General features: G+C 36.5%; 1 protein-coding gene and 1 pseudogene across 1 annotated transcript; both read left to right on the top strand.

The window, feature by feature from the left end:
• Window positions 1-840: 840 nt before the first annotated feature.
• Window positions 841-4172, top strand: LOC127446180 (zinc finger MYM-type protein 1-like). The gene is made up of 2 exons (XM_051706893.1): window positions 841-964; window positions 1195-4172. The coding sequence occupies exon 2, from the start codon at window positions 2162-2164 to the stop codon at window positions 3191-3193; it is 1032 nt and encodes a 343-aa protein (XP_051562853.1). The 5' UTR covers window positions 841-964; window positions 1195-2161; the 3' UTR covers window positions 3194-4172.
• Window positions 4173-18541: 14369 nt separating this feature from the next.
• Window positions 18542-21716, top strand: LOC127446275 (protein C19orf12 homolog; annotated as a pseudogene).
• Window positions 21717-23292: the final 1576 nt, after the last annotated feature.

Here is a 23292-nt window from a genome sequence, read left to right as displayed (position 1 = left end):
TGCTCCCTTCAGAGTGAATAGGGCATAGGGAGTATCAATCACCTTTGTTCTATATGATTCTGCACGCTGCAGAATTAAAAAATCGTGTAAAAACTTAGGTGGAGTAACTCGCTGACTGACATTAATTTGTGGATTTCCTCAATAAATAATTGCTTCTAGATGTGAGGTTAAATAAATATGGTATTGATTTGAAAAAGGGTTGACTCTCGAAAAGAACATGATTATTGTAACTTATTTGTTGTTTATTGGCCACTAATGAGAAGCACAGATCTCGCTGCTAAACTTTAACATTCAGAGCTAAGAAATTATGTATAATAATATATTAATGTCAATACATTTCTGATTTAAAAAACCCTCGAATGTATTGAAATTATTGATTATTTTGGAATAATTTACTTTAATATCTGCATAATGTCCGGTGCGACCTTACATAGGCCTAGTTGGCAGGCACGTGCAGAGGGCGAGGCTCTGGGGGCTCGAGCCCCTCCCCTTTTTCAAAATTAATAAAAAGTGCCCCCCTCGCAGTAATTTTCAACAACAATACTGTGGTCAATAAAATGCATTTCAATTATAATTAATATGACAACGTGTACAAAACAGTGACGAATATTAATAACTCAAAACGAAAGTCTGAAAATCCCCATTTATATATGCCATTAGACAGTCTGGAACGTCGTTGCCATAACGACTTCTCAAGTTGCCATAAAGCATCTCATTGACATTGAGATTCACATAGCATACTGTCTGATGGCAAATACCGGTGTGGCGTCAGTGTGATTGATTCGTTACTGTTTTTTTTTTGTTTTTATTATTTTTTTTTTTTACTGTTTTTATCACGCCATTGCTTCGTTATAAAGGGAGTAAAGCCAAGATGCCAAACAAAGAGAGACGGCAGAAGATTAAAGAAAATTTGGAGGAGGCAGCGAAAGGGACAGTTTCTCTATCAACATGGATAAAAAAAAAGGTGAGCTAATCTGAGACTGATAGGTTGCAAAAAGGCATTCATCATATGTGGGCAACCTTCAATTTTGCTTTAATCTTTATTTCGTTAAAAAATTATACATATGGTAACTAATAATATAGTAAATTGAGTTCTGTGGCCAAATATAGCCATAACAAAATAGGCTAATTTCTAATCATAGAAAGTAAATATGATGTATTCATCTATTTATCTATTTAAAATAAATTTTGCAGGCAAAAATGGCCAGAGATGCAAGTTAAGGAGGGAAAGAGAGAAGAGGCTGAAGAGAACAGTCAGAGATGCAAGTTGAGGAGGGAGAGAGAGCAGAGGCTGAAGAGAACAGTCAGAGATGCATGTTGAGGAGGGAGAGAGAGAAGAGAGAGAGAAGAGGCTGAAGAGAACAGTCAGAGATGCATGTTGAGGAGGGAGAGAGAGAAGAGGCTGAATGTGATCTGGGACAAGAAGTTGAAAAGAAAGCACCAGATACAGACTTTGATGAAGAAAACGACACAGTATGTTTGTTTTTTAAAACATAAACATCCAACAGATCCAGGTTTAGTACAGAAATATGACATCAAGTCCAATCAAGGGTATATCCAGTTTGCCATCAAAAAAGGACAATGCTGACCTGATATCAAATTCCCTAAAGATGAAAGGGGGCGCTCTTTCCAAAAGCAGTGGTACAGTGACTGTGCCTGGCTTGAATACTCACCTGAAATTGACAGAATGCACTGTTTTAGTTGTCAATTATTTATGAGCCATGAAGACAGGTTCAAAAATCACAGTGGATGGATGACAGCTGGTGTTAAAAACTGGAAGAATGCAAAACAAAAGATCAAAGAGCACAATAGTAGTGAGTCTCATATGCTGAGTATGATAAAATGGCATGCACTCAAGAGAAATGCTTTAATCGTGACATTTGAAAGAGCAGACCAAGAATTGCTTGCTGCCAGAGAACAGGGAAGACAGAGGAACAGGTCACTGTTGTGTCATGTAATTGATGTAACACTGTTCCTGGCAAGACAAGGAATTGCCTTCCATGGTGACGACGAAAGTTCTAATAGTTTAAGTAAGGGAAACTTTTTGGAGCTAGTTGAACTCCTAGGGAAGTATGACAGCACATTACAACTCCATCTTGAGTCAGTCAAAGAACAAAAGAGATCAAAGATATGACCACAGGTGTCTCTCCTTTCAAATCGAATGCAGAATGACATTATAACAGCCCTTGCTTTGTACATTCGAAAAGTCATACGCAGTGAAATCCAAGATGCATCCATTTTTTCAATATTACTTGATGGAACCACTGACATCTCCCATACAAAGCAAGCATCATTTGCCATAAGATTTGTGCATCAGATGGAAATAAAAGAGCACTTCATTGGCTTGTGCCATGTAGATTCCACAACAGGAGAAGAGCTTGAGAAAATGATCATGAGAGTTCTCAGTGAGAATGACCTCAAAATGGAAAACATATATGGCCAAGGATATGACGGGGCTGCTAATATGAGTGGTCACTACAAAGGACTTCAGTCGCAATTTCAACAACAAAATGAAAAAGCACTGTATGTCCACTGCCAGGCACACTGCTTAAATTTAGTGCTTGTGGAATCTGCATTGTCAAGCATTCTTTTGGCAACCTTTTTTGCTTTGGTGAAAAAGCTTTATGCTTTCATTGCAAACTCCTCAAAGCAGCATGCTTCTTTTGTGAAGACCCAGAAAGAAATGTATCCAAATCAGCATCCAGTGGAACTACAAAGGCTCCCTGACATTCGGTGGGCATGTAGGGAGAAAGCCATGAAGACCTTAAAGAAGGCCCTGCCAGCGGTTGTGAAATTCCTGACCACACTAATAAAACAAGATCCACCTGATGCAGTCGTTGGAGAAGCAAAGATACTGCTGCATTCAATAAACTTTGAATTCATGCTTTGCTTGGAAATGACAACAGCTGTCTTCCTTGAAACTGCATGTGCCTCCAGTGCCCTTCAAAAGGAAGACTTGGATTTGGGAGCTGCATATGACATAGTGAGTGGCATTGTCACTCGACTAAGAGACCTAAGGACTGAGGAGGAGTTCAAGAGCATCTATGAAAGAGCCACTAGCCACGCTGAGGCAGCAAGTATTGATGTTCCTGATGTCATTCCTGGTCATGGACGACGAAGAAAAATACCTGCAAAGCTGATGCACTGCTCAACATCAACAACTGAAGATCATGAGTCACACACACTTGAATAATTTTACAGGGTTACACTCGTCTACACATTTCTGGATGTCTGTTTGCAAGAGCTCCAGAAGCGGTTTGAAGGGAAAGAGAACCCAAAAATGCAGATAAAGACTAACAAGGTCATAAAGTCACTCCATACACTGACAGATGCATCTAAATGGATGGGTGTATTGGATGATGAGGCCAAGGAATCTGCTTATATCCTCTGCAGGTTTTATGGAGTTAAAGGCTGTCTGATTTACTGCTACTTGGCATAGTGAGGGACATCCCTGTGACAAAGAGGAAGTTATCAACATCTTTGAACACATGATTCCCAACAGAAGGTTAAAAATGTAAGACCAAAAAGCCAGTTTGCAGTTCACAGTGGCGGTGTTACAGTGAAAATCATCTTTATCCTTGATTATTTTCTCTGCATTTATATGTTCCTTCACTGTGCTTAATCTTTTTTTTTTTTGTTTTTTTTGTTTTTTTTTACATTTGAGCCCCTACCCCTGAGGAACTCTCTGCATGTCCCTGCTAGTTGGTTAAAAAAAATAAATGAATTTATCCATTAATTTATTCATCACTTCATATCATGTGTGATGTGTGTAACTTATAGCCTAAACATCCTTAAAAATAAATACATAAATCTGAGAACCAAACTGCAGAGTATTAAGTTTAGCCTAGGCTATCTTCCATATTGACAAGATTTATGACAAAATACACAAGTTTTAATATGTAATGCATCTTTGCTTCTCATGTTAATTTATATTTTTTAAGATTTATATGTACTGAAATTTTTTTTCCACGTACACCACACGTACACTTCAGTTACAGTAGTAGAAGATTATTTATTGAATTGTTCATCTAGTTGTTTAATCTAATGTCCATGTAACTTGCATTGCCTTTTTCATTTCTTTGTTAAATTTGCAGAAGATAGTGGTGGAAGAATTTCACCTATTTTTTCAAGAAGTTTACCAAAAATCAGTTTTTACAGTTACAATATATTAATGATACAATGTTCTTGCACATTTTATCTATAAAAATGTTTTAATTTTTTTATTAAATTATAATTAAATGTTTTGAATTAAACAATGGATCAACAAATACATTGTGGGCTGATTATTTATTTATATAGACTGATTGTTTTATTTATACTGATGCATGAATGCATGAATATGTAAATATGAATATTATGAAAATTGAGGTTAGGGGGACGTTCTGCAAACCTAAAAAAGAACGTTCTATTTCCGTAAAGAAAACTTTCCTGGCCAACCAAAAACAAACCTTAAAAATGAATGTTCTGGGAACCAAAAACTAAAGTTCCCAGAGCGTAAGGGTGTGATAGATATAACTGGTATGAGACAGCATCAGCTTAAACTGAAACACATGGAGTACATAGTCTATAAGAGTAGGCTACCTAGAAGAGGACTGCGAGGGCTGTTGATAAACCTGCAGTCTCAAATGCCAATGCTTAACGCGTTTCTCTGATATAAAAATAAATAGAATAAACTTTACAGACTGAATTTACAAGTCATAATTCTTAATTAGAAATAATGATTCCTTTATGAACAAAGTATTTTAATCGCGGAACTGACTGGATCTGAGGAGCAACTATAAAACTTAATTGTTCTTATTATCTCGCTCGCTAAATGTGTGCAATTCCTTGTGTGGTCATATTAATATTGCCATAACCACAGTCAATCCGTCACATCACACATCAGATTCAGAGTTGAGTGCGGAAGTGTGCAATAGTCCCATCACACACACTGATTTTCCCCAAAAGTAACTTTGCATTTGCCTAAAGAAACGGGTAAGATCTGTAAAAGTTTTATGAAAGCAATTGTACGTGTCGAAATATATATGCAGTAAATTAAGTGTACAGCATATTTGACGTATTTTGCTTCTGAGAATTGGAATGGTACGGTTATGCCAAACGATAGTTAACCCCAAAAGCTGAACACAGACTCGGGGAGAGAGAGAGTTTTACAAAAGAGTGGTTATATAATGAATGGAAAACAGACGGATGTACTGCCGCTGATGGCTGAATGCTGGGCAAGCAGGAGGTAAGTGATGAAGAGCAGGGATGAGGGCTGAAGACAAAGCAGGCTGGAGGTTAATGGCAGAGCGGAGTGGCAGCCTGGATGGGGAGCGGAACTGAGGATAACCGATGAGGTAACTGGTATAGTACAGGTTGGCTGGATATAGTGGACCTGGAGAACAGGAGCAAACAAATAACTACAAGAACCAATACGGATAGATATTTACAGAGTAACTAAAGAATCAAATCGGCCTTCGTTTTAGTAGGCTACCACTCGAGTAGACGGACAATCTGGCTAAGAGTAACTGAGATCCCAGGGTTTAAGTAGCCTACAGCAGACTGGTGATGAGATGATGAGAGGCAGGTGAGATGTAATCAGCAGGAATGAGCTGCCACGCCACTGGAACAGACCAACTCATAAACGCACACGGGGAGACAGACAGATAGAAAACACTATTGGCCAAGGCTAAAATCCTGACATGAATTGTCTGACAATCGTCTTATTTTTAGAGGTTCAAGCGCTTAGCGCTGAAACCCTATTGTAATTGTTAAGATTTTTTATTATTATTATTATTCCGCCATAAAACTGATCAGGCAGAGCAAACCGTAAGGCCTAGAGACTTGAAACTTGGTCAGATGGTAGTAGTATTGCTCGCTACTCAGAAACACGGACTCGGTCAATATGGGGGCGCTACAGCGATCAAAAACGCGAAACTGCTCATAACTCCTAGACCGTTTGTCGTAGACTCAAGTGCTTTATACCATTGCAATCCTTGGCTCAAACCAAACAAAACGTATCCGATTTCATTTCCGCCTATAAAAATTTTCCGCCATCTTGGATTTTTCATAAAACCTACTTTTGTGAACTAGTCCTAGGTTTTTCGTCCGATCGGGACCAAACCAGTGCCAAACAATTCTATGGAGTCTCACTCTCAAAAGTTATCAAAAAAAGTTTGAACTTTCGACTCGACCTAGCTACGGTATGTGAAAATATCGGAAGTAGGAGTGGCCAATTTTACATAAATGGCTATAACTCTTGAAGGGAAAGAGATATCTTCACCAATCTTGACATGCTTATGTAAGAGGTCAATCTTTGGTCGCCCAGAAAAGTTGGCACGGAAAAGTTGGTGGCGCTATAATACCAAAAAATAAATTGGCTGTAACAATGAAACCGTTAATCCAATTGACTCAAAATTTGCATACATTGTCTTTGTCTCAGCTGCCATCATTGTCTTTATGGACATTCACGTATGTTGAAAAACATGGCCGCCATCGGCCAATCAAATTTCAGCAGCTATTACACAAGGTTAAAAATGACCGATCTTAACGAAACTTGGTGGACCTATTTGACTCTTGATCTGAGAGGGTTGTGCAAAGTTTTTTTTAAAAATCAGCCACTAGGTGGTGCTATCACGAGTTTTGTAGGTGTTAATGGTTTTATATAATGCAGTGTTGTGAAAAAACACAAGTAATATATATATCACCTGATAGCTATTCTCATTCTAAACAACTTTGCCTCAAGAAGCATTGGTGTCTGTCAAACCGTTCAGTAAATATTTCAGATAATGTTAAAAACCTACTTTTGCGTACTAGTCCTAGGTTTTTTGCCCGATCGGAACCAAACCAGTTCAGAAATATACTCTGGAGTCTGATTATCAATAATTATCAAAAAGAAAAAGTTGAAAGTGTGCCAAAACGTTCGAAAAGGGCAGGACATTTTTAATAAAATGGCTATAACGTCCAAACGAATTGAGATATTTTCACCAAACAAGGTACACGTGTATGAGCTCAGTCTGAGGTCACAGTAAACAAACCGTGGAGTTTGGCCACTTGGTGGCGCTATAACAGGAACAAAAAATTTAAAACAGCTCTAACTACGCAACCGTTAGTCTGATTGAGTTGAAAATCGGCATGCAGTGTCTTCGTCCAAGGTGCCATGACTGTCTGAGGACATTGGCGTATCTCAAAAAACATGGCCGCCATCGGCCAATGAAGTTTGAGCACCTATTAGACAAGGTTAACGGAGATCGATCGGCACAAAACTCAGTGGGCCTGTTCGAATCCTGGCCCTAGAGGTCTGTGAGAAATCTGAAAGAAATCGGACACTAAGTGGCACTAACAAGTTTTATGCCTCAGTAATCATGCTGAGTTTCACACATACACACAATATGCATATCATATGTTAGATCTCCTCATTCTAAACAACTTTGCCTCAAGAACCATTGCTGTCAATCAAACTGTTCATTAAATATTCACGATTATGTAAAAAAACCTACATTTGTGAACTAGTCCTAGGTTTTTCGCTCAACCTCAGTAAACCCAATGCAGTACAATTCTTTGGACTGTCTAGGTCAATAATTATATAAAAAAAAAATGTTGAACTTTACCTTTTGGGTAGCTATAACAGTGTCATTTAGAAAATGGGTGTGGTCAAGTGTACAAATAAGCCCATAATTCCTAAACAAAAACTCAGAACTTCAGGAAATTAGGTGAGCACATGCAACACATGATTCTAAACAAACATGCAGACTTTTATGGAGATCGGAACATACGTGGCACTATGAGCTTTAATAAGCTTTAAAAACCATGTATTTCCTTAGTAAATTGCCTGTATTGGCTGTAAATGGTCTGTTCCATCTATGATTTAGGTGGTTACATGCTTGCTAAATAAAACATAATACCTTTTAATGCATGTGCTTAAAGGCCTTAAACCGCATGAACCCCGTTAATTGCTGCTCGCAGCTATTTTTTATTTTTATTTTATTTAAAAAAAAAAAAAAATTACTTTAAGTTTTGCTGTGTTCGCTTACAGAATGTGGTGAAAAGATTAACTGTTAGGCATATGATGTGAAGTGTCAAGTAAAGTAAATGCTATTTTACCTTGCGTGTTCATATCAACCATTTGAAAAATAGAGGCTGTCTCCAAAAGAGCCAAAAGTGGAAGGGCAACACGTTGATTGAAGTGTTTGGTTTACAGTATATTGCAGGGGCGGACTGGGACTAAAAAGTGGCCCTGGACTTTCTGGCCCAGAGCGGCCCACCAAACCCACACCACACAATAACCCACTGGCTCATTGATTTCATTTTCTAGCTCAATTTCAAATGTATGTGTTGAAAAAGAAAAGAAAAAATGAAATTCTATTCTATTGACTGCTAGTCATGACAACGGGCCCCACAGTGAAAAAAATTTCATAACTTTAAAACATATATAACCACTGTAAATGTGATGAGTGGATTTTTTAGAGAAAGCACTAAAATAAGCACTTTATAGCTCAGACAAATAACATGTCTGGAAACTTTTTTCCCAACATAAAGATGTTAGGTTAAAATGTACATGAAAGTACAAGAGAAAGTGTGTATTTTAGGTGCTGTGACAATTCAGCATTTCTTCAAAATTTTTAAAGATCTTAATCACCTCTCAATTTTTTTATAGAAGTGCAAATAAACTATTGTCTTAGTTAATATGAGGTTGTGGAAACAACAAGTTTTATAATTATATATTATATATGTATATATAGCTATACAAGATCATAAAATGTTGTTTAAAATAGTTAGATGAAGAAAGTGTCACACAGCAGGACACTGATGACAATGCTTAAAATTTCATGTCAATTACTCACATAACTATGTGTAAATGTTTATTTAAAAAAAAAAAAAAATGTTTTTTTAATTAAAACAAAGTTGGCCAGAATATGTACATATATTAATATAAGCAAATATACATATGTAAAACAAAATAAACATACCTCTTAAAGTGTAGAACTTTGCAGATATTTTTGCAGATGAATTGCTTATATTTTCACTCTATGTGAATTTGTTGCGTCTTTATATCTGCAGTGATTTAATTCCTTCCCCAGATTATTCTTGAGAAAAAGTGAAAAGCCCTGTGATTTGGCAAGCGCCGTTTCTGCTGTCCTTTAAACAAAGTAAGCCTCAAAGACTCAAATAGCCACAAAGTAATAGCTTCAGCTCCCTGCGGTATGAATAAATTATGCAAATGACTATGTACTGGTCATAGCTTTACTGTTTGCAGATTTTATATATGCTGCTGTTATTGTATTTGTTCTAACTTGCAGTTATTTGTCATTTTGTGATTATTCAGAGCTCATCTTATAATTAAAATGTTGTCTTTGATTGTCACCATTACTGTGATTTTTATGTCAAATAATGAGGTCCATGTGAGGTACAGCATTATTTTGTGGGTACGAAAATGCCCTACAATGTGTAAGTACTTTTTAAATAAAAGTCAATATAGTTTTTCAAATTAAAGCAATCGTACTGGTTTTACATTTGTAAGGGTCCGATCGGGCATGTTGGAGTCCAGGGCGGCCATCTATTTTGCTTGTAGGACGAGCTGGTACTTGCGCAGCAATGGGCCAATCCAAATTACCCAGTGGCCCACTGGGAAAATGCCAGGTGCTCCCGAGGTCAGTCTGCCCCTGGTATATTACATGCATGTGGTATTTCAACGTGCTTTTCTCATCTTCTCATTTGTGGGTGAAAAGGGCGATGAGTCTTGTGTATTGTTGTTAGGGTGTATATCTCCAGGTTTGGCTACGCATCTCAATGAGCAGTCAAATGGATGACGTTATGCGTCTTTGTTGTGAGGTCTCAGCACGCAAGAAAATAAAAGCAGCAGTGAAGAACTCTGGAAAGGGAGCTGCAGTGGCTGGTGGTAGTGCATTTGTAGGGGGACTGCTGTTTCGGAATTCGAAATAGCTGTTGGTAAGCCCATGCATCTGTTTTCTTGAAATCCACAAACTTTCATCTACTTTCTTTCTTAACTCACAGGATTGTGTTAAAATATCATCTGCAATAGCCTAGTTATTCCACTGTTCAAAGTGACTTTAATTTAAACTTACTCTGTATGTATGTCCCTGTTATTATTAGGGATGTCCCGATACCGTGCTCATGTACTGGTACTCGTAAAAATGGTCCAGTACCAAAACCTGATACCATCTGATGTATAATTGTCATTTCGTAAACATTCATCCCACAATTTAAAATCACGTTATGTCCTAGTGAGATTATTTAACCACAAAAGCTGTGATTTAATTAGATACATATATAGTTTGCATGTAATTCAAATGAGAGTGCTTGTGAATGTGTGGAGACAGTGTTGTGCTGACGCCAGCTGCTCATACCTTTTAAAGCTCCTTCTTGGATCATACAGGGAAAACGCCATCATGAGCATTGCACGCTCTGTTTGTAGCAGATGACGGTAAACAGAGTGCAAATGCACGTTGTAGTGTGAGGCACATACAGTGTACATACTTATTTAATTAAATAGCGCCTTTTGTGGTTTAATAATCACTTTGAGTCACGTAGTGACCAGTTTCATGATCAATTATGTCCGTCCTAAAATAGAGTCCGCATCTGACTTTGTAGCGATTCCTAGCGATTCCATTGGCTCATAGGACTTTTAATGAGTACTATACTATTACACATAGTATATTACCACAGCTTTTGATCGTGAAATTAAACATTTCTTGTTCTTTGTGTTTTTCAGTTAGCATACATTTGGCAAGCTATCTGCTACAGAATTACTGAACCACAATATAACAAAATATTTTACATATTTACACACCTGAGTGGTTACCCCCTGGGGACACTATTTCACAGGGGGAAACAATTGAGATCACTAGGGATAATGTTAAAGAGGTGTGTGAACTTGCAAAAATGATGTCAGACACTGTAATATGCTCTGGCCCCCTCCCTGCTCATTGTGGTGACAAAGTTTGTAGTAGATTAGTGTCACTGAATGGCTGGATGTCTGAGTGGTGTCCGGAGAATAGCATAGGATTTATAGACAATTGAAAGAGTTTTTGGGGTAGACCTGACCTGCTAAAGAGAGACCGACTCCATCCCTCCAGGGAAGGTCCTGCTCTCCTCTCTAGTAATTTAGCTCCTAGTATTAATTGCGATAGTATTTGACTAACTGGGCCCAGGTCAGGAAGCAGACAAACTGGCTAATCCAAATGTCTGCTAGCTGCCTTGAGATGTCATACAGGTCACAAACTACAACAGATAGAGGCTGTATCACCTAGATCTCACATAGAGAATGTGTCTGTTCCCCGAACTACCAAACACAAACCCCTCACTAAATAATTTAGAAAAAAAATTGATTAAGGTAAAACTTGAAAATAACAAAATATTTTAAGATATACATCATATAAAGGTAGGGCTACTAAACATTAGATCTCTTTCAACCAAAGCACTAATTGTAAATGAAATTATTACAGGTCATAGTTTGGATGCGCTCTGTTCAACTGAAACCTGGCTTAAACCAAATGAATATACTAGTTTAAATGAATCTACTCCCCAGGTTATTGTTATAAACATGAGCCTTGCCTGAAGGGTTGAGGAGGAGGTGTTGCTGCAATTTACAGTGAAGACCTTGGTGTTACTCAGAGGACAGGATATAAGTTTAAGTCTTTGGAACTAATAATGCTTAATGTGACACCGTCAGATACAAATAAAAAATCTGTCATCTTTTGCCCTTACTACAGTATATAGATCACCTGGGCCGTATTCTGATTTCCTTGGTGAATTTGCTAATTTTCTATCAGATCTAGTAGAGCTTTAATTGTTGGTGACTTCATTCACATAGATAATGAAAATGACACATTGGGATGAGCATTTATCAATATTCTCAACTCTCTTGGAGTAAGACAAAAAGTGACAGGACCAATTCATCACCATAATCATATGTTAGATTTAATTCTGATATGTGGAGTTGATGTTGATACTATAGAAGTTCTGCCACAGAGCGATGACATCTCAGATCATTACCTCGTCTCTTGTATGCTGTGATCAGCTAATGTTACTCAATCTACACCACGCTGTCGTTCATCTAGAACTATTCTTTCGACCACTAAATATAGCTTAACTAATAATCTTCCAGATTTATCTCATATACTCAGTAAGCCAAAAAGTCTTGAAGAACTTGAAGTAATAATAGAAAATATAAATACAGTCTTCTCTAGCACTCTTGATATTTTTGCCCCTGTTTGATTAAAGAAAATTAAAGAAAAAAAGCCTGCACCATGGTTCAATGATTACACTCATGCTCTCAAGATAGCAGGTTGGAGCGTAAGTGGAAGAATACAAAATTAGAGGGATTTCCCGGTGCATGGAAGGATAGTGTCTGTAGCTACAGACAGGCACTAAAAGCTACCAGGTCAGCATATTTTAGCAAACTCATAGAAAATAACCACAACAATCCTAGGTGTTTATTCATTACTGTGGCTAAATTGGTTCAGAATAAAACCTCGACTGAACCAGATATTCAGTCGCAGCACAATAGTAATGACTTCATGAATGTCTTTACTGATAAAATTGAAATAATCAGAAATAAAATTGGAATTATGCAATTGTCTGTCACAGTACCTCAGAAAACAGTGTCTCATAATTTTCCTCGCGAGCAGCTTCAATCCTTCGCTGTCAAAGTTCACGCAGAGCTAACAAAACTTACTGAAAAGTCAAAACCAGAACGTGTTTGTTAGATCCAATACCAACTAAGCTCTTAAAAGAGATATTACCTGTAATCTCAGAACCTCTTCCTAATATTATTAACTCCTCGCTATCCTTAGGACATGTCCCAAGAAACTTTAAAATGGCAGTTATTAAACCGCTTATTATAAAGCCACAGCTTGATCCTGCAGAACTGGCTAGTTATTGAGCGATTTCAAATCTCCTGTTTATGTCAAATACTAGAAAAGGTAGTGTCCTCCCAGCTATGTTCATTTCTACAGAGAAATAGTATATATGAACAATTTCAGTCAGGATTTAGGCCTCAGTACAGAGACTACACTTATCAGAGTTACAAATGACTTGCTCTTATCATCTGATCGCGGCTTTATTTCTCTTCTAGTGCTTTTAGATCTTAATGCTGCCTTCGACACCATAGATCATGACATTCTCTTGAATAGGCTTGAGAATTATGTTGGCATTTGTGGACTTGCATTAGCATGGTTTAGGTCCTATTTAGCAGACCGCTACCACTTTGTCTGTGTAAATGAGGAATTGTCAAATCAAACAAAAGTACGGAGTGCCACAAGGATCAGTTTTAGGGCCTCTGCTTTTCTCCTTGTATATGCTTCCCCTGGGAGATATTATCAGGAATCGTGGAATAAGTTTCCACTGTTATGCCGACGATGCCAACTTTATATTTCTTTGAAACCCGTCGAAATTTCACAATTCTCCAAATAAGTGTATCAATGAAATCAAAGATTGGATGGCCAGAAATTTCCTTTTACTCAATTCCGACAAAAAAGAGGTACTAATTATTGGACCAAAAACCTCTAAAAAAATAAGCAGCTAATATATAATTTGGCTCTCGATGGATGCACTGTTACATTGGCTTCTACAGCAAAGAAATTAGGTGTTATATTTGATACCAATCTGTCCTTTGAAAATCAAATTTCCAATGTTTGTAGAACAGCATTCTTCCACCTCAGAAATATTACTAAGTTACAACACATGCTCTCTGTTGTTGATATTGAAAAACTAATTCATGCGTTCATGACCTCAAGACTAGATTATTGTAATGTATGTAATGTCAATTGGTTCAAAATGCAGCAGCCAGAGTGCTGACTAGAACCAAGAAATATGATCACATTAGCCCCATTTTATCATCGTTACATTGGCTACCTGTTAAATTTCATATTATTTTTAACATTTTGTTAACTACGTACAAAGCTTTGAATGGTCTAGCTCCGCAGTACTTAAGTGACCTTCTACCATGCAATATTCCATCATGTTCATTACAATCGCAAAGTTTTGGCCTGTTAATAATTCCTAGAATATCAAAATCCATAAAAGGAGGTAGATTATTTTCCTATTTGGCTCCTAAACTATGGAATAGTCTCCCTAACACTGTTCGGGATGCAGACACACTCACTCAGTTTAAGTCTAGACTAAAGACTCGTCTATTTAGCCAGACATACACCTAATTTATCCATCAACTCACAATTAGGCTGTTTTAGTTAGGTCTGCTGGAACCAGAAACATTTATCATGATCTATAACTCTGCAAAAAATGTAATAGCATCTACGTTAATATTATTCTGTTTGTTTCCCTGTCTCAACCTCGGGATTCATATACCAGAGCCGGCCAGATCCAACTAACTGGTTGGTAATCTCACTAGGACATAACGTGATTTTAAATTGTGGGATGAATGTTTACGAAATGACAATTATACATCAGATGGTATCAGGTTTTGGTACTGGTTGGTATCGGACTCCACTGCTATGTGCCTCTGCATCTATGTGATGATGTCTAAATGCAACCGGTGCCAGCCAGACATCACTTTAGTCTATTACGATGGACTTCAGGGGATGAACTGATGCCAAATCCAACCATAAGACATGGGATACATCATATGCCACAGCCTGAACCTTGGACTTGGGATAGACCTCACAGAAATGACCTGCCGGTTGAACTGCGATGCACCTCACCGATCTCTGGCTGCATCACCTTGGTCTAATGATGGACTACACTCTTAAAATGGAATACATAGACTATCAATTAATTGCCAACAAAAGCCTTCATCAACCAACTACAAAGGACAATGCATCTATGTGAACTTCTGCAGTTAACTTCAACATTCAACATTAGTCATTAATCTTACAGTTCATACAAAATCTTTGTTTAAACACTGGCCCTTAACACTTACTTAGTTAAACCATGACTTGCACTCCACATAAATAACTAATATTGGCATTATATTCATACTGTTTAGCCAGAGGGGAACTGGCCCCCACAGTGAGCCTAGTTTCTCCCAAGGTTATTTTTCTCCATTAACCAATATCTTATGGAGTTTTGTGTTCCTTGCCACAGTCACCTTCGGCTTGCTCACTGGGGTTCTAAATACAATTATTATTTATTTATTTCTATACACAATTTACAATCATATTTAATCAAACTACACAATGATGACTCTAAGACTTCTTATATATTACAGTTTCATTTTCTGTTATTGCATGATTTTCTGTAAAGCTGCTTTGAAACGATGTGTGTTGTCAAAAGCGCTATACAAATAAAAATGACTTGACTTGACAATGTCATGTATATGCTGCTTGAACTCTTTTTGCTGTTTGTTGGGGCTCTTCATCCTCATCACCATCATCTCAACATTATTCTTTTTTTTAAACAGTTTGTAACCAAATTGCAATTCCTGTGCGTAATCCAGGTTATTCTAATAATGCAGGTTATTTATGTGGCTAAATATTTGAGTCTAGTTTCTACCACAGGATAGATAAATGCTTTTAAGATATTAAGATTTGAAAGCCCAGCCATGCTGAACTGTCTAAGACATGTCTCTCTACTGCTTTTTGTGTTTATGAAATAATGAAACACTGAAACTTGCTTTTTAAGTTGTTAATATGTGTTGCCCTTGAGGGAAGACATTGATTTTAGGGGACAATGGTTAATTGGAGTGATTAACAGAGGGAGTTTTTGAACTATTTTCTTCCAGGGTCCAGGGAAATCAATACTGAGTAGATTGATACATTTTTTTTTCTTTCTAAATTATACAAACAGCAGACACTATAAAAATGAGTCATACTTGTGGTACCATTTTCAGCTCCACATATTGTCACTCAGGCAGAACCCGTGGGGGAACATCTAGGCTCCTTTTTAAAATGTTAGAGAACTCCCCAAAATCTAGAATTTAGAAAAGGTGCCCATAGGTTCTCTAGACCAGTGTTTCCCAACCTTTTTTCTGCCACTGCCACTTTTTACGGCTAAAAAATTCTACGGCACACCACTATCCCACATATGCTAACCATTGTCAATATTTTTCCTTTTCAAGAACTTGTCCATGTTTTCTGTCTGTCTTAGTAGCGTGTTTACTTGTAATGTTTGAAATTTGGCTATGCAAAATAATAATAAAAAAAAAAAAAAACAAGTCATACAGGTAGGGCTACGCTGTGTGAGGTCACAGGTGGCAAGAGTGCTAAATGGGTAATGAAAAAAACAACAAATTTGCTTTTTTTCTAATTTGTAGATTTGTTCTTGCAATGCCACAACAAATTACAGGGATGCAAACTCATGAGGGGCGAAAAAGGTAAGACAATCACGGGTCCACAAACATTTTTTCTGGGGATATTTTTTTTTTAAGAATAAGCTAAAAGCACCAATTCCAGCTATTTTAGTGATTAAAGTTTATTCAAGTTTACAATTGTGCAGAATTAGCAGCAAAATAAAGAGTATTTTGGTGAGGCTTGTTTCTGTTTCACAAAAGTGTTCAATTTTATTAACTGATTAATTCAGTGACCCCTTCTGGAAATGTAACTAGGTGGCAACAAATGAGCATCTTATGTGCTATGAGTGAGTCAGTGAATCATTTTGAGTCGTTCATGACCGAAATCTACCAAGAGACTTTATAGTGTTTAAGCATTAAAAGAACAAAGCAGATCTATAGTCTTTCTTCAGTCTGAGCATTATTTTTCATCCAAAAAGACAACAATAATAGGTTAATAATGAGTTTCAGTAATGTCCTTACCTTCTCCTTTATTAAAACTTGCATGGCTACAAATCTACTGACTTCAGTATAAGAATTATAAACACAAAGCAGATCTACAGTATCATTTTCCTTCAGTAGCCTATTTAAACTGCTGAGCATGGCTTTTATCAGAAGAGACCACAATAATAGACAAATAATAATAATTTTGAGTTTCAATAATGTTCTTTTGTCATTGTATAGCACATTTCACACGAGTCAAGTCGAGGCGTCGAGCACGCATTGCCCTCCACATGACAAGAGTTGCAGAAAGCGTCACAGAGGGGCGATTTTACGAGTTTGCCACGTAAAAAAGCGGGAGGTGTGCACAATAAACATTGAAAGCTTGCAGTTGCTTTGATAGCAGAAAGTAATAAAAGGACTCGTTTATGTTCAGGTCTAAGCGTTTTCTTGGTGAATTTAAATTAGTTCAATAACTGGGGTCTCTGATATTCGTAAACAATAAGGTAATGTTTAATTAAAAGAAATTATGAGACATTCAATGTCTCCACAAATTTGGACAGTTTTTAAATATTTCTTGTTGCTTAGTACTCTCAAAGACATTATTGGTGAAGCAAAAGCATGTGTGTGAAAAACACTTTGGTGTAAAGTGGCGTCACTTCATAGACTTCAGTGTATTCTGCAGCGCTGACGCGAGTCATGTGAAAGACCCTTAACGCGTATAAATATCACTCACTTTTGCACATTAATCATTGCTCTTCACATTCACAAAAGTGACCGATTATGGGTTCAAAACGGCGGATTTCTCAGAAAGGTGAGGAGTTTGGATCCCTGAAATTATTATTATTATTATTATTATTATTATTATTATTATTAATAGTAGTAGTAGTAGTATTTTCATGCATTTATTTATTTTGTGGAATTTGATAAGTTTCCAGGCACACCTGAAAATCTTTCACGGCACAGTGGTTGGGAAACACCGTTCTAGACGTCTGTCAGTGAGGCAATATGAAACTCAAATTGTACCAAGTGTCATTCATTTTTGCGCAAACTGCATAAACAGTGCTGTATGCTTTGACTTCTTTATGACTTTGTTGACTACATTCATCCAACAATTTATGTAAGAATGGTTGTATGAGCAATTTACACAGAAATTTGTTCTGCTTGTGTGTCATGACATTGTCACCAGTGTCCTCCAACCTTACCAGTCCTTATTCAAAACATTTGAAAATGTACACAATACTAAAAAGATGGACAATAGTTTATATTAATGAAATGAATATATTATAAGATTTTATATATCATAAAATCTTCATAAGATCTTAGGTAATATATAACATAATATTATGTATTATTTTGTACATATTATATAATATATTTTAAGATCTTATTCATCAAATTCAACTTATCTAATACAATAAATTACATGATCTTATCTACAATTATTTGTTTTGTCAGATAATCGGAAAAAAGTTTCATGCGTTAACATCTAAATTGGTTTTATTCAAGTATTCTTATCTGGACAATTAAGTTTTCGTTTTAAGTCATTTCTTATATCCTGAAGCACATTTTATTATCAGCCGTATATATATATATATATATATTAGCCTATTTTTAAGATATATGGATTTCAATTTCTTAACAAAATTCCATCAAATTGAATTGTGTCATGTTTTCCAAAATAAAATTAATCAAACTTAAAATATTTAGTTTTTTTATTTTATTAAAGATTACTCAATGTGGTAGATTTTCTTTATTATTATTATTATTATTAAATAGAATTTCGTGTGTAAATTCTCTCACGTTGTACACAAACAATGACAAAGACAATCGGTCCCATCAGCTGAGCTGACCGCGGAAGTCAATTCACGATGAAAGTGAAGCCGAAAGTACCTTTATCAGGCACTCTCACTCATCACCTTAGGTAAGCTCTGTAAAGTTAACCATGGTGGAAGAAAGCAGTGTTGCGGTTTTGATGTTTATCATATCCATTCTTAAGCGTGAAAAAAGTTAAAGTATATTAAATAGTTTTAAACAGTGATGTTAGAAATAAAGGCTGTGTTTTAGTGCGCAATTATATATGCAAATAATGAAGCCATTTCAAATAGTAGCTTAAGTATAAAATCTCCAAAAGAGCAGCAGGGTAACGCTTTGAGTACTAATTAAAGTTATTAGTTTATAGGGTTCTCTTTTCTTTATATTTGAAAAGTCATATCGATTGCACGGTTCCTCTACACATCACAATGAGCAGTCAAGTGGAAGATGTTTTGCGACTTTGCTGCGAGGTCTCAGCACAAAAGAAGATAAAAGCAGCAGTGAAGAACTCTGCGAAAGGAGCTGCTGTAGCTGGTGGTGTCGCATTTGTAGGTGGACTGGTTGGAGGTCCAGCCGGTATATTTGTTGGTATGTTTTAACTTTACGTCGTTTTTTTTTTTTTTTTGTACCACTCACAACCTTCACTTTTTTGACCACTAGGTGGTGATATTTTGTCATTTATACTCTAGTTTGAAAATACTACTACTACTACTACTACTACTACTACTACTACTACTAATAATAATATATATATATATATATATATATATATATATATATATATATATATATATATATATATATATATATATATACACAGTTGCAATCGAAACTATTCAACCCCCCCCCCAAGACAGTAAGGATTTACAAAGGTAAACTTTTCTGATGACCCAGAATTTTTAAATGATATAAGCTGAGTGACACATTCAAAGTCATAGTGTAAATATATAACCTAATATTTGTAAATAGCAGGATTTTTTTTAAATAAACAGCTTTGTCATAATTATTCAACCCCTATTACATGTAGCTGTTTCTTAAATATGAAAGGCTACAAAAGTAATTGTTTTAAAAAAAAATTAAGTCATCAATCTGCAATGGCACTTATTTAAGTTTTAAAATTTAAGTTTAGAGTTGTAAGCAAAAATCTATATCTATGCAAAAAATGCAATTAAAAATAAGCTGTCTCAAAAGCTAATAGAGGAGATTATTTCATTACACAAGAAAGGTAATGGCTAAAAGTACATTTCCAAGGCACTTCAATTTCCAATAGACAAAGTTGGCAGCACCATTCATACATTTTTTAAATATGGTACAACAGCAACCTTCTTGGGGTGTGTAAGAAAGCAAAACTTCACCAAGGGAAATGTTGACTTGAATATTCAAGAAGTAATAGGAAATGTGGAGTCCTGGAAGAAGGTTTTATAGACATATGACGCTAAACTGAAAATGAGTTTTAGACCCATGGGTCAGCAGTACGTCTGGAGTAAGATGACAAGATGATGACAAGAACGACACCATCCCCACAGTCAAGCATGGAGGTGGGTCAGTCTTGTTATGGGGTGTTTTGTGGCTGCAGGAAACAGCTATCCTGACTGACACTATGGATTCTTTCAGGTATCAGGCCATTTTGGCATGAAAAATGTGATGCCTTCAGTGTGTAAATTGAAGCTCGTGATCACTGGACTTTCCAGCAAGACAATAACACCAAGGATACATCCAAGCTGTCCAAAATCTGGTTCAGGGATAGGTCGTGGAATGTCCTTAAATGGCCCTTTCAGTCCATCATTAAAATCCCATTGCAAACCTTTGTTGGGATTTCAAGGACGCAGTGGCAGTACAGAAACCAAAAAAATGTCAATGGAAGCTGGAAGCTTTTGCTCATGAGAAATGTGTAAAAATTTTAAGAGAGGTGTCAGAAGCCTGAGAACACTTATCTGAAACATTTATTTGCTGTTATTTAGGATAAAGGATGCTCCACAAATGATTGACTTTGGGTGTTGAATATTTTTGACATGACATTTGTGGAGAGAATTAGTTCTTTTTTATTTTAAAATTTGGGTAAACAAAATCACTTTGTTCTCAAAATCACTCAGATGTGTATTAAAAACTTACTTTGACTGTTTACTGAGGTTTTAGTTGATGTGTTTTAATTCACATCACCAGAATGTATTGCTGGTCAGGGGGGTTGAATAATTTTGATTGCAACTGTATATATATATATATATATATATATATATAGAACTGCCTAAAATATTCACTATTAACTACAAATGTTTCCCACTGTAGATGCTATTGTATTATATTTTTAAACAAATTATACAGTTTGACTTCTGAAACCAACAAATCTCTGTATATGTCTCTATACTGATCACTTATTATATTGCTCCAGGTGGAACTTTGTGAGGTACCCTGGGAGGTTGGTTGACCAGTGGCCAGTTCAAACCAGTTCCTGAGATCCTCATGGAGCTGCCTTCTACACAGAGGGAGAAACTGTACCCTGATGTAATGTCAGTACTGGGCACAATGGAATGGTCACACTTTTCTTTACTGTTTGACCAAGTTAATGGGAATGCCTCTCTGTACCAGCAAGTGCTTGCTGCTATAGTCGCATATACCAAAAAAAGAGCTCAACACTGAAGTGCAGTATGGAGATTGATCACTATAGGGTGAACACCACCAGCTTAGTCAAAGCCAATTTTGAAGGCCCCATCTAACAATTATTCTCTCTTCCTCGTTTTGTTTCAATAAACAAATTTGCTTCTGCAATAAGCATGCTCTCAAGTGTTAGGGTATTTACAGTTGACTTGTGTTTGTTCTAAATATGTTAATATATTCAAAAATTGTTGGTAGGGAGACCAAAGATGGTTGAAACACTAGGTTTACTTTTAGTAGTAACAGTAGTTTCAGCACTGAGGGACAATCTAAGAACCATGTTGTTACTAGTTGACATGTGTTCTCTTGATGCCTCCACACATGCATTTTCAACAACACTATAAAATGCAGGCAGTGAACCTGTACTATGAATTGACTTCTTGTGAAGTAAAACATATAAATTGTTATGTTATCACTATCTGGAAAATGCCAAAGCAGAACTTTTCCAACACATTGTTGAAATGTGTCAAATAAACATGACACAATAAACGGTCTTTAGGACAGATAGTTTGTTTATCAGGAGAACAATGAGCACTGTAACATATATTTAAATGCCAAAACACCAGCAACAACAACACCCCCCCCCCCCCCACACACACACACACAAATAGGACTAGTAGGCAACACATAGTCATTTAGTTGTTCTATATTCAATTCATTAAAGTAAATACAATTTTAGCTTGGATATATAGGATAGCCTATATTATAACACGAGTTTTAAAATGTTAGGCTACTTTAAATGTTACGTAATGTAACTTTTACTGTTTTCTTAATTAAGCAGGCCTTTTTGTCACAATTAAAGGGATAATTCACCCAAAAATGAAAATTCTCTCATCATTTACTCACCCTCATGCCATTCCAGATGTGTATGACTTTATTTCATCTGCTGAACACAAATTATGATATATATATATATATATATTTTTTTTTAGAAGAATATTTAAGCTCTGTAGGTCCATACAATGCAATTGAATAGGTACCACATTTTTGAAGCTCCAAAATACACATAAGGGCAACATAAAAGTAGGGTAAGATGGGGGAAGATGCCACCTGGGGTAAGATGATTTAATTGCTGATTTGAAATATGTTCTTTGATAGTTGAGATTTTGGTGTTTCCCCATTCGCAGGGGTAGCTGTGGCTCAGGTGGTAGAGCGGGTTGGCCACTAATCGTGGTTCGATTCCTGGCCCACATGACTCCACATGCCGAAGTGTCCTTGGGCAAGACACTGAACCCCAAGTTGATCCCAATGGTAGGCTAGCACCTTGCATGGCAGCTCTGCCGTCATTGGTGTGTGAGTGTGTATGAATGGGTGAATGAGTGTAAAGTGCTTTGGAACTGCTAAGGTTAAAAAAGCGCTATATAAGTGCAGACCATTTACCATTCAAGTAGACAGGAGCTGCACTGGCATGACTGGAAATAGCCTCCTGAGAGCATTCTGATGGCTGACAATGGACTGACTTGCTAGAACATCTTTGATGCTGTTCATAGTAACTTTAGTACTGTATTACAGTCACATGAGGGTGCTATGCACACGTCATGTCTTCTCAGAAATTATGCCGAGTTTGGATGGGAGTGTCAAGATGGTAAAATAATAAACATAAATACAATAATGAACACTTGTACAAATGCTTTTATTCTTGTTTTCAGTTTTTAGCAGTATTAATATATTAATCATTATGGAAAATATATATTAATGGGTTAAACATGACAAACAGAATTAAAGGTGCACTAAGTAATATTTTCCTTATTAAAAAAGCTGTACTCCTTAAGAGATGAATTGTAATTTTGAAATATATGTAGGAAAACATGACCACTCACATTAAAATGAAGACTCCAGTCATATCAGTAACCTTATAAAAGCTGTTATATTCCACATGGAGAGGGTCAGCACATGGGGGCGGCCATGTTAGATTTGCATGACTAGCCAAATACTACTCGCTTAATCTCAGTAAACATCCTGTTATTTGACACTTTCACTCATTGATTAAAGTAATCATGGCTGACTGTGAATTGGCATCAGTAACTGAAAACTTTTGCATTTGAATGATGCTGCATCTAGGCCACTAGGTGTCAGTATAAGTCTAAGACGACATGAACAAGAACTTAGTGCACCTTTAAGATTAATTCTATATACCATTTTATAAGAATAAGTATTGT

This window comes from Myxocyprinus asiaticus, chromosome 1 (assembly GCF_019703515.2).
Source record: "Myxocyprinus asiaticus isolate MX2 ecotype Aquarium Trade chromosome 1, UBuf_Myxa_2, whole genome shotgun sequence".
Classification (NCBI taxonomy): Eukaryota; Metazoa; Chordata; class Actinopteri; order Cypriniformes; family Catostomidae; genus Myxocyprinus; species Myxocyprinus asiaticus.
The sequence above is the reverse complement of the archived record's forward strand: the minus strand, read 5'-3'. Positions and strand labels throughout refer to the sequence as shown.